The 12373-nt window shown below is 44.3% G+C and overlaps 1 protein-coding gene across 2 annotated transcripts in view; it reads left to right on the top strand.

The window, feature by feature from the left end:
- The first annotated feature begins 2504 nt into the window (after positions 1-2504).
- Positions 2505-12373, top strand: part of LOC147123403 (ADP-ribosylation factor-like protein 15) — a 430360-nt gene continuing 420491 nt past the window's right edge. Inside the window, exon 1 of one of the 2 annotated variants that reach the window (XM_085972453.1) lies at positions 2505-2905. In XM_085972453.1, coding sequence (XP_085828579.1) covers positions 2894-2905 — 12 coding nt within the window. In that variant the 5' untranslated portion in view covers positions 2505-2893. The remainder of the gene's footprint in view (positions 2906-12373) is intronic. The other variant, XM_085972480.1, reaches the window with a different exon arrangement.

Genomic DNA, 12373 nt, shown 5'->3' on the forward strand with positions numbered 1-12373 from the left:
GAATGCCCTGCAGCCGCCCCGAGACATCCTTGACCCTTGCACCAGGGAGGCAACATACCATCCTGGAGTCTCGTTTGCGGCCGCAGAAATGCCTATCTATTCCCCTTACAATAGAATCCCCTATCACTATAGCTCTCCCACACTTTTTCCTCCCGTCCTGTGCAGCAGAACCACCCATGGTGCCAGGAAGTTGGCTGCTGCTGCCTTCCCCCGATAAGCCATCTCCCTCAACAATATCCAAATTGTTACATCTGTTTGAGAGGGGGATGGCCACAGGGGACCCCTGCACTACCTGCATGTGCCTACTACTCTGCCTGCTGGTCACCCATTCCCTTCCTGCCTGTGCAGCCTTTACCTGCGGTGTGACCAACTCCCTAAACGTACTATCCACGATGTCCTCAGCATCGCGAATGCACCAGTATGTATCCATTCGCAGCTCCAGCGCCGCAATGCGGCCTGTCAGTAGCTGCAGCTGGATACACTTCCCGCACACATGGTCGTCAGGGACACAGGAAGTGTCCCTGATTTCCCACATAGCCTAGGAGGAGCACGCCATGGGCCAAGCTGTCCTGCCATGACTTACCGTTTAATTAATTTAAATTAAATTAAAACAAATCAATACCACTAATTACACTACAATTAAATGATATACTCAAGGGCCCTTGGTTACTAGCACTCCCTGATACACAACAGAGACCGTAGAAATTATAACCACAAAAATTAAGACCTTCTAAATTTTATAAACTATTAATCTTAACTGTCAAACTATAGAGTAGTATAAATACTCACCTGGCCGTACTCACCCAATCAGCTGCTTCCTCTTGTCCGCATCACTTTTTCAATCGTGACGTTGCTCCGGAACGCCGCCGCCGGTCTGTGAGATTGGTAAGCATCTGTAAAAAAAGCCCGCGAAAGTGAGTTTAAGTACTCACTGTACCGCCGCTCTCTGCTCCTCCCGACACTGGCCTCTGAAAGAAAGCCCGCAAAAGTGAGTTTAAGTACTCACTGTACCGCCACTCTCTGCTCCTCCCGACACTGGCCTCTGTAAAAAAGCCCGCGAAAGTGAGTTTAAGTACTCACTGTACCGCTGCTCTCTGCTCCTCCCGACACTGGCCTCTGAAAGAAAGCCCGCAAAAGTGAGTTTAAGTACTCACTGTACCGCCGCTCTCTGCTCTTCCCGACATTGGCCTCTGTAAAAAAAAGCCCGCGAAAGTGAGTTTAAGTGCTCACTGTACCACCGCTCTCTCCACCACCACTTGGGTTGCTTGGAGTGCTTGCTGAATTGTCTGTTTACTATTATCTGTTTGTGTAGTGAATAGCCTGTTTTTGTGCTGTAACATCCTGTGCTTCTCTTGGTGTCCAATAAAGATTCAATCAGACCAGCTTTACACGGTGCGTAAGAGACAACTCAATGGCCCGGAATTTGCAGTCAGCAACAAAGCAAAGGCCTTCGCCACTGGCCCTGAAGAAAGCTGCCCACAAAGTCTCGCGATCTCTGTGGCGAGAAGTTTGCCTTTCTCAACACACAAGTCAGATCAGTGAAGAATAGTGGGGAATTCCTTGTATGAGCTGCTGTGACGTCAACAAGATGTCTCAGCAGCCAATCACAATGCAGAATTCTCACAAACAGGAAACCAGGAAGTGAAGAAATAACAACAGAAAATGCTGGAAAAACTCAGCAGGCCAGGCAACATCCGTGGAGAGAGAAATAGAGTCAATGTTTAGAAGTTGCTTTTATTCAAACTTTTAAAAAATGTTACAGAGAGTGAAACAAAGATTGGGGCTCTCACATAGGAAAAATGTAACCTGAAATAAATGTGAATAAACTTTTTAAATATATAATTTTATTTAAAGTTTCTTAAATATTGTAATTTTTATCATTATGGAGAAATTTGACACTCCACAAAATTAAAGTTCGTTTTTCAGGGCCATGATGTTTGTTTAGCAGTCAATACGCTGCCAAAATCGCAGTTACACCTAATCCAACAAGGTCGAACTTTTAATGGGTTATTTAACAGCAATATTACCGCAGAAAAGCACAAGTTTTCGTCACTTTCACTGATTTCATTGAGTACTGGCTATAGGGGGGTGGTGGCAGGGGCACAGCGGAGCCAGTGTCGGAAGCTGTGAATGACTGATCGCAACTTCAGGATTTCCACGTTGGGATGTGCATGCGCTAAATCCTGAAGTTGCAGTCAATTTCAAAGGGGTATTAGTTTGCCGTTATTACCCCCCGCAAATTCCGGGCCAATGTTTTCTTTTCTTTGGAACGTAATTATAAGTGTATATGCTGCATCTATGTTACTTTCCTTGTGATATATAGTGGTAACCCTATGGTTACGTTTTTAGCAGGGCTCAATCCAAACATCTAACAAATTATATCAAACATCGCGGCACCTGAAACGCAAATCACTGTCCACAGGACCAGCCTCTTTATCTGCAGCTCCTACTGACGGTATTTGCACCATCTCTTTCGGGTCGAGGGCAACTCACACATTTCAAACTCTGCTCCGTTCCAGTTCCTGAACACGTGGGTCTCACTAACCCGATGCTGGCTTCAAACCCGACTTCCGGGGTTGCTGAAAAACAGGCTCACGTCTGCGATCAGATGACTGCTCTACGTAATAAGGGAGCGGCCTTTTGGGGGTTAATTTTAACATTTCATCCACTGGGGAATAAAGTACAGTCGAGGAAATAAGTGCTGTATGCATAAATGCAGAGGGGGAGAGACATTCAGCTGAAGTCTACTGGCTGTTTATTTCAACTTCTGCCTCAGTTAAATCGGGGAATGTAAGGAATACTGTGCTTATTGCGTAATTAATATATAAAATACACACACAAAAAGAAGACGAAAGTACTTTGGACTTTGAAGCTGAGGGCCTCTATTCAGTAGATGGACTATCTGGTATGTTTATGTGTTTCTGTTTCTTCTGGATTCGTGCCATATCAGTCACTTTAGTTCAGTGCTACAGCCAGTCTTTCCTTTAGGTTTTCTTTGGTTGGTACATTTGTAAAAATTGTCTGATTGTATGGCTGTTGAAACTCGTACCAAACCGAGTGACGGGAATGAATGAGAATTCACTTGCTTTAGCATGTTAATTTCAGTCGCTCATCTCATTTACCAAATCATTAGGAATTTTAATTGTGGTGTTTTGCTGGTTTTATTATAATGAGCTTTCTAACGATTTGGGCTTGACCTAGGCTGAATTTACTTCAAAACCGCAGATTCAGTGCAGTAACATAAGTTACGCTTGAGTGGTCTTGAATTGCTACCTTAAGCGTAAATATTGACGACCTTGTCCACATTCGAGTGTAAATAGGTTAACAATACGCATCACATTTCGAATTTGCAAATAATGATGTACTATATCGCCGATACCTCAGAACTGTGCCTTGAAATCGCCACTCCACTGTTTTGTGTATTATCATTTATTAGCTTACTCCTACAATGATTCTTTTTAAAAGACCCTCAATACTTCAGTGGAGCCTGAATGCTATTTCTATCTAGGCACAAAGCCATGGAGAACCTAACGTCACGGTTATTACTTGGCTTATCTTTTATGATTTGCGGTGAGGTAGCGAATATATAGTCGACAATGTACATTGCATTGCATTGAAAGACTGTTAATCTTTACACACTTTATAATGTTATGGAAATCCCATTGCTTTGTAAGTCTGACATGGTGTTATGTGCAGTTTTTTGATTTGTTGTTGTGCTGAGTTGAACAATAGAAATTTAAAATAAAAAATGTAAACAGGATCCTGACACAATAAGTCTTTCAAATTACTGCTTTAAGCTAAAACATAAAACGGAACAAAAGGGTGGTGTTTCTCCTGCAATTGTAGTTTTTATTTGTTTTTCAGGATTAGAAAATGGTTATTTTCTGAAGCAGCGTTTAAAAAAAATTCATTCATGCGATGTGGGTGTCGCTGGCAAGGCCAGCATTTATTGCCCATCCCTAATTGCCCTTGACAAGTTGGTGGCATGATGCCTTTTGAACCACTGCAGACTGTGTGGTGAAGGTACTCCCACGGTGCTGTTAGGGAGGAGTTTTGACCCAGCGACGATGAAGGAACGGCAATATATTTCCAAGTCAGGGTGGTGTGTAACTTGGAGGTGGTGTTCCCATGCGCCTGCTGCTCTTGTCCTTCTAGGTGGTAGAGGCTGTGGGTTTGGGAGGTGCTGTCGAAGAAGCCTTGGCGAGTTGTTGCACTGCATTTTGTAGATGGTACACACCGCAGACACTGTGTGCAGGTGGCGGATGGGGTGCCAATCAAGCGGGCTGCTTTGTCCTAGATGGTGTCGAGCTTCTTGAGTGTTGTTGGAGCTGCACTCATCCAGGCAAGTGGAGAGTGTTCTATCACACTCCTTACTTGTGCCTTGTAGATGGTGGAAAGGCTTTGGGGAGTCAGGAGGTGAGTCACTCGCTGCAGAATACCCAGCTTCTGACCTGCTCTTGTAGTCACAGTATTTATGTGGCTGGTCCAGTTAAATTTCTGGTCAATAGTGACCCCCACGATGTTGATGGTGGGGGATTCAACGATGGTAATGTTGTTGTATGTCAAGAGGCAGTGGTTAGACTTTGTCATGTTGGACATGGTTATTGCCTGACACTTGTGTGGTGTGAATGTTACTTGCCACTTATCAGCCCAAGTCTGATCAGTCCAGGTCTTGCTGCATGCGGGCACGGACTGCTTCACCATCTGAGGAGTTGCAAGTGGAACTGAACACTGTGCAATCATCAGCGAACATCCCCATTTCTGTCCTTTATGATGGAGGGAAAGTCATTGATGAAGCAGCTGAAGATGGTTGGACCGAGGACACGGCCCTGAGGAACTCCAGCAGCGATGTCCTGGGGTTGAGATGATTGGCCTCCAACAACCACAACCATCTTCCTTTGTGCTAGGTGTGACTCCAGCCAGTGGAGAGTTTTCCCCCGATTCCCATTGACGGCAGTTTTACTAAGGCTCCTCGATGCCACACTTGGTCAAATGCTGCCTTGATGTCAAGGGAAGTCACTCTCGCCTCACCTGGAATTCGGCTCTTTTGCCCATGTTTGTAACAAAGCTTTAATGAGGTCTGGAATTGTGAGTTCCTGGCGGAACTCAAACTGAGCATTGGTGAGTAAGTGATGCTTGATAGCACTGTTGATGACATTTCCATCACTTTGCTGATGATTGAGAGTAGATTGGATTTAAAAACATAAGAAATAGGAACAGAAGTAGACCAGATGGCCCCTCGACCCTGCTTTGCCATTCAATAAGATCATGGCTGATCGTCGACCTCGACTCCACTTTCATGCCCGATCCCCAAATCCCTTGATTCCCCTAGAGTTCAAAAACCTATCTACCTCAGCCTTGAATATACTCAACGACTGAGCATCCACAGCCCTCTGGGGTAGAGAATTCCAAAGATTCACAACCCTCTGAGTGAAGAAATTCCTCCTCATCTCAGTCTTAAATGGCCGATCCCTTATCCTGAGATTATGCCCCCTAGTTCTAGACTCTTCAGCCAGGGGAAACAACAGCTCCGCATCTACGCTGTCAATTCCCCCTCAGAATCTTGTATGTTTCAATGAGATCACCTCTCATTCTTCTAAACTCCAGAGAGTTTAGGCCCATTCTACTGAATTGTCTACTAATTTGTCCTGTTTTTTGTGGACAGGACATACCTGGGCAATTTTTCGCGTTGTCGGGTAGATGCCAGTGATGTAGCTGTACTGGAACAGCCTGGGTAGAGATGTGGCTAGTTCTGGAGCACAAGTATTCAGCCAGGATGTTGTCGGGGCCCATAGCCTTTGCAGTATCCAGTGCTCTCAGCTGTTTCTTAATATCATGTGGAGTGAATTGAACTGGCTGAACGCTGGCTTCTGTGATGGTGAGGACCACAGGAGGAGGCTGAGATGGATCATCCACTTGGCACTTCTGGCAGAAGATGGTTGCAAATGCTTCAGCTTTGTCTTTTGCGCTTGCGTGCTGTCCTCCTCCTCTTAGTTGTTTAATTGTCCACCACCATTCACGATTGGATCTGGCAGGACTGCAGAACTTTGATCTGATCCATTGGTTGTGGGATCGCTTAGCTCTGTCTCTAGCATGCTGCTTCTGCTGTTTAGCATGCATGTAGTCCTGTGTGGTAGCTTCAGCAGGTTGGCACCTCTTTTAGGTATACCTGGTACTGCTCCTGGCATGCTGCTGTGCACTCCTCATTGAACCAGGGATCGTAATGGTAGAGTGAGGAATATGCCGGGCCATGAGATTACAGTTCCATGTGGAGTACAGTTCTGCTGCTGCTGACGACTCACAGCACCTCATGGATGCCCAGTTTTGAGCTGCTAGATCTGTTCTGAATCTGTCCCATTTAGCACCGTGGTAGTGCCACACAACACGATGGAGGGTGTCCTCAGTGTGAAGACAGGACTTCATCTCCACAAGCACTGTGCAGTGATCACTGCTACTAATACTGTCATGGACAGCTGCATCTGTGACAGGCAGATTGGTGAGGATGAGTTCAAGTAGGTTTTTCCCTCGTATTGGTTCTCTCTCCATCTGCCGCAGGCCCAGTCTGGCAACTGTGTCCTTCAGGGCTCAGTCAGTAGTGGTGCTACTGAGCCACTCTTGGTGATGGACTGCCTTGGCTCTGTCAAATTTTGTCTCGTAACGCTCCTGGGAAGAGCCTTGGGATATTTTACTGTGTTAAGGGTGCTATATAAATACAAGTTAGTGTTGTTATATGATCCTGAGCTGTACTTCTGATCCTATATCCTATTCAGCACAAAGATTGCCTACTTCCACCTCCCTAATATCGGCTGCCTCTGCCCTGCCTCAGCCCATCTGCTGCTGAAGCCCTCCTCAATAGCTTTGTCATTTTCAGACTTGACTAGTCCAATCCTCTCCTGTCCAACCTCCCATCTTCCACATTTTGTAAACTTCAACTCCCCAAATCTCTGCTGCCGGTATTCCTATCCTGCACTAAGTCTCTCTCGCCCATCATTCCTGTGCTCGCTGGCCTACATTGGCTACTGGTTCCCCCAACATCTCAGCTTTAAAACTCTTGTTCTCATGTTTAAATCCCTTCATGGCTTCGGCTCTAGAACTCTACAAGAAATCTGCTCCTCTGACGTTGCCCTCTTGTGCATCCCCCACTCCTGTTGCCCAACCATTTGTCTGTATCTTCAGGGGTCTAGACCCAATGATCTGGAATTCTCTCCCTAAACTTCTCCTCCTCCTTCTCTTCACCTCCCTCTCTTCTATTAAGACCCCCCTTGAAGAGAGACTGGACAGGCTGGGGTTGTTTCCCTTAGAACAGAGAAGGCTGAGGGGGGGACCTGATTGAGGTGTACAAAATTATGAGGGGCATAGATAGGGTAGAGGGGTCAATAACCAGGGGGCATAGTTTCAAGGTAAGGGGCAGGAGGTTTAGAGGGGATTTGAGGAAAAAAAAATTCACCCAGAGGGTGATTGGAATCTGGAACTTACTGCCTGAAAGGGTGGTAGAGGCAGGAACCCTCACAACATTCAAGAAGCATTTAGATGAGCACTTGAAATGCCATAGCATACAAGGCTATGGACCAAGTGCTGGAAAATGGGATTAGAATAGACAGGGCTTGATGGCCGGCGCGGACACGATGGGCCGAAGGGCCTCTTTCTGTGCTGTATGATTCTAAAACCCACCTCTTTGACCAAGCTTTTAGTTACTCTTCCTAATATTATCCTCTTTGGCTCAGGATCCATTTTTGTTTGATTAGATTTCTGTGAAATGCCTTGGGATGTTTTTCTGTGTTAAAAGCACTATATGGAAGTTGTTGCTGTCATTGTCAAGTCATAAAGGTAGTTCAGAATGGAGCAATGGAGATTGGTTCTTTACTGAGAATATCAAGATTACCTTTGGGAGAGGAAAGTGAGGAAATAGCCTATTGTGGTCTAACATTACACCCTTGACCTCCAATAAGCATTATTTGCTACTTTAGGTCAATTTTATGTTAACAGAAAGCTACTGGCATCAGAGTGTAGTTGATACTGTTGACTGGTTCCAGAATCCCTCTTAAGCCAAGCTGAATGTTCCCTGTACTTGTACATGCTGAGTGAACATGAGTTCATGCATCTTATGACCCAGTTTGCCCTGTCAGCCTTGTACACTGTATTTTTTGTGGGTGTTTATTGGAGTTCATTGGATATCTCTACTGAAATCCCTACTTTTGCTTACTATCACAGTGCACACTGCACCAGTCTTACTCTTGTTATACTCCTCGTCCCCATTGGTGAGCCCTGATTATTTGCGGCATAGCCCTAATTTAAATGGAATATGACCAGAAATGTTAGGTTCGTTAGGCCTTATTTTGCGTGCGGAGGCCTCTGATCTGGAAAAATTCTACGGACTTGCCCGAGGGCTCCCGAGGTGCGTATACTTCCGCTCCTGGGCCTCTCCAATTCAATGTGCAGGGCCCATGTATCCCAGAGGCGCATGCGGTTCGCAAGCGTCCCTGGGATCACGTGGGCCATGGGGAGCCAATCAAAGAAGGAATCTCCCTTCATATACTTGACAGATAGACTTGTCAAATATATGAATGGAGATCACCCCAAAAACAGTGAAATATTAAATAATTTTTTTTTAAATCACATTTTAAAAATGAGTTGAAATTACAATAAATTACATATTAACAAATTTAATTTTTCCAAAAAATTAAATTTAAGTTTTTTACAAGGCTAAAAAACTTTTTTAAAAGTATTTTTAAATGATAAATGAGTGTGGGGGGGAAATATTTTTTTTACTTTTTTCAAATCTTATGCCTGCTTTTACCAGGCGTAAAATTTCAAAGGGTTTTCTGCGGGCGGAGGTTCTGCAGAAAGCGGAACTATCCGCCCACAGATGCCCTTCTCCAGGGCAGGCGTCCGACTTGTCAAGTCGAAAATGCCGGTTTTCAGCGCATGCGCTTGGCATGCCTAAAATCAGCTTTCCGATGTCCCTATGGGTGTGTACACAGCTCGTACTCACCCGTAGGGATTGGAAAATACGGCCCATTGACACTACTTGTTCTTCCCAACTCCAACAGTTCAACGTAACATTTTCAGCTTAGTTTCCTACTTAAACTGATTCCTAACTTAGATCGCATTTCATCTTGGGTTTCTAACACAGGCAGGCTGGAAAGCGGAATTGGGACTTGATGCATATTGGGTGCTGTTCTTATGCATCAGAGGAATGACCTCTATTCAATGAGTGAGGCGGGGCCTCCAAATCATTCTAATTTTGTTTTCAAAATGAAGTGCCAGCAAAACCTGACTGCTCTAAAGTATGCTTGTATTTTGATGTTCTTTTTCTTTCCCTCTATTTTCCTTCAGTCCCTATTTGGTGGCTTCTAAATGCCGATGACTCTGAGAAAATCAGCTGAGCAGGTCATGCTATTCATTAGAATGGTGGGTCCCTCCATTTAGGTATGAAATGACACGCTTACATATTTTGTATTGGTAAATGGTCTGAAGGCTTGGTTCTCACTAGGATGCAAACTGGGAAGCAGACATTTACAAGGGTTCAATTTTGCATACTTTTATGTTCTGGATGCTGGAGTGTTCTGGTAGGTAACAGGTAGGGATTTAAGCTACATTGTCTTTTTGGGCTGTTCGGCTTGGTCCTGTGATATTATGGCTGGCGGATGTCACGTAGGTCTTCAGTTACTTCAATTGGTGGGGTTAGTTTTCCATTACTGGGATTGGCTTGTAAGTTGCTGATTTACTTTTATATTAAGAACTTTAGCATGGACTGAATAACCAAGTGAAGGGGAGAGATCAGGAGGCAACATTTATAGATTTGTCACATTCCTGCAGGGAAGTTGTGCTTGCATTGATAATTCAAATATCTTATCTGAGAAATAATTAGAAAACCGTGTTGTACTGAGGCTTTTTTTTGCGTGAAGTTTATGTATTGTTGCAGAGCCACCTGGTTGTTACATTGAGCTGGCCTATCACAAATGCCACATACCTGCATAACTGGCACTGTGTGGAATGTTGTGTCGTGCCTTCCATTTTTAATCTATAAATGGATATGATCTGACATAATTTGCTACAAAGCTTTGAATATACAAAATGTTCCAAGGCAGTTTAAAGTAATAGTAAGAGGAATAGAATACTTAGCCAGGGGAGAGAGGGATGGCCGAAGGCTTGGGCAGAAAGAGGAGTTGAGAGAAGATTTTTAAAGGAGAGGACAGAGAAAGCGAGATATGGCGGGGTGTAAGGGAGGGAGTTCGAGAGATGGAGCAAAGGAGGGGTGGGTATAAGAGTCTTGAGTCACAAAACCGAAGGGTGAGTAAGAGGTAGTAAGTCTGGAAAAGACCATGAAGGAATTTGACAGGGACTCAATGTAGGTCCACAAGAATGGGGATGATGGATGAGGAAGTCTTAATGTGGGGCAGGGTATGGGCAGCTGCGTTTGGAGTTTGTAGACAGTAAACAAAGGAAGGCCAACAAGGAACATTAGAATAATTCTTGATCGAGTTTTTTGATGAGGTAACAGAGAGGGTTGATGAGGGTGATGCGGTTGACGTAGTGTACATTGATTTCCAAAAGGTGTTTGATAAAGTGCCACATAATAGGCTTGCCAGCAAAGTTGAAGCCCATGGAATAAAAGGGACAGTGGCAGCATGGATACGAAATTGGTTAAGTGACAGGAAACAGAGAGTAGTGGTAATGTATACAGTGGTGTTCCCCAGGGGTCGGTTCTAGGACCACTGCTTTTCTTGATATATTAATGAGTTGGACGTGGGTGTACAGGGCACAATTTCAAAATTTATAGATGAGACAAAACTTGGAAGTATAGTGAACTGTGAGGAGGAGGAGAGTGATAGACATCAGGAAGACATATGTGTGGACACGTGGCAGATGAAATTTAATGCAGAAAATTGTGAAGTGATACATTTTGGTAGAAAGGCCACATAAACTAAATGATACAATCCTAAAGGGGGTGCATGAATAAAGAGACCTGGGGGTACGTGTACACAAATCGTTGAAGGTGGCAGGGCAGGTTGAGAAAACAGTTAAAAAGGCCTATGGAATCCTGGGCTTCATAAATAGAGGTATAGAGTACAAAAGTATGGAAATTATGATGAACCTGTATAAAAACACTGGTTCGACCCCAACTGGAGTACTGTGTCCAATTCTGGGCACCACACTTTAGGAAGGATGTGAAGGCCTTCGAGAAGGTGCAGAAAAGAATTACAAGAATTATTCCAGGAATGAAGGACTTCAGTTACATTGATAGACTGGAGGAGCTGGGGTTGTTCGCCTTAGAGCAGAGAAGATTGAGAGGAGATTTGATAGAGGTGTTCAAAATCACGAGGGGACTGGACAGAGTAGATAGAGAGAAACTGTTCCCATTGGCAGTAGGGTGGAGAACCAGAGGACACAGATTTAAGGTGATTGGCAAAAGAACCAAAGGCGATGTAAGAAAAAACTTTTTTACGCAGCGAGTGGTTAAGATCTGGAATGCACTGCCTGAAAGGGTGATGCAGGCAGACTCGATCTTCTCTTTCAAAAGAGAGTTGGATAAGTATCTGAAGGAAAAAAATTTGCAGGGCTACGGGGAAAGGGCAGGGGAGTGGGACTAGCTGAGAGTCGGCATGGGCTTGACTGGCCGATAGGCCTTCTTCCGTGCTGTAACCATTCTATGATTCTATGAATTCAGTCTGAAGGTGACAGAAAGCATGGACAAGAATTTTGGCAGTGAAGATACTGAGGTAGTGGCAGAGACAGGCATGTTGCAGAAGGGAAATAAGCAGTCATGGTGATGGAGAAGATGTGGGGTTTGATGCTGGTCTGAGTCAAAGGGGATGCTAAATTTTCACATGGTCTTGCTGAACCTAAACAAGTAGTCAGTAATGGAGTTGAAGTCAACAACAGTTATCCTCTACAAGAAGCATATTGGCTTAAGTGTGAATTTTTCCCCTGGTAGTATGTTGATACCACTACACTAAATAAGTTTACTAACAGCTATGTACATTACTTCTCTTGCCTCAAAATTAATATTTTTACTTTTACTTTTCCACTCTAAGGGGACTCACTATTTGGGTGTCCTTGCACACCCTAGAGCTGATACAGTATGGGCATGTCAGAAGCAGAACTCCTGGTTATACTGCTGGCTGTGAGGTGCCTGAGCCAGGAAAAGTCACACATACCAACTTGTCTTGACTTGAGTGCCCCCTGATCAATATTCATACCTGGCCTGGATACCAATCTGGAATCTCCTATGGAGTTGCTTTGACATGACATATAGATGATGTCAGAAGAATAGTTTCCTGGTGCAAGAGGAGGGCAATAATATTAGCAGATAGGAGACTCTTGCTCTCTTTTTGAATATTACGTTTACAGAAGAAATATTCCTTTTTGC

The sequence above is a fragment of the Somniosus microcephalus genome, chromosome 2 (genome assembly GCF_052327205.1).
Source record: "Somniosus microcephalus isolate GS21.2 chromosome 2, FLI_Smic_1.0, whole genome shotgun sequence".
NCBI lineage: Eukaryota > Metazoa > Chordata > Chondrichthyes > Squaliformes > Somniosidae > Somniosus > Somniosus microcephalus.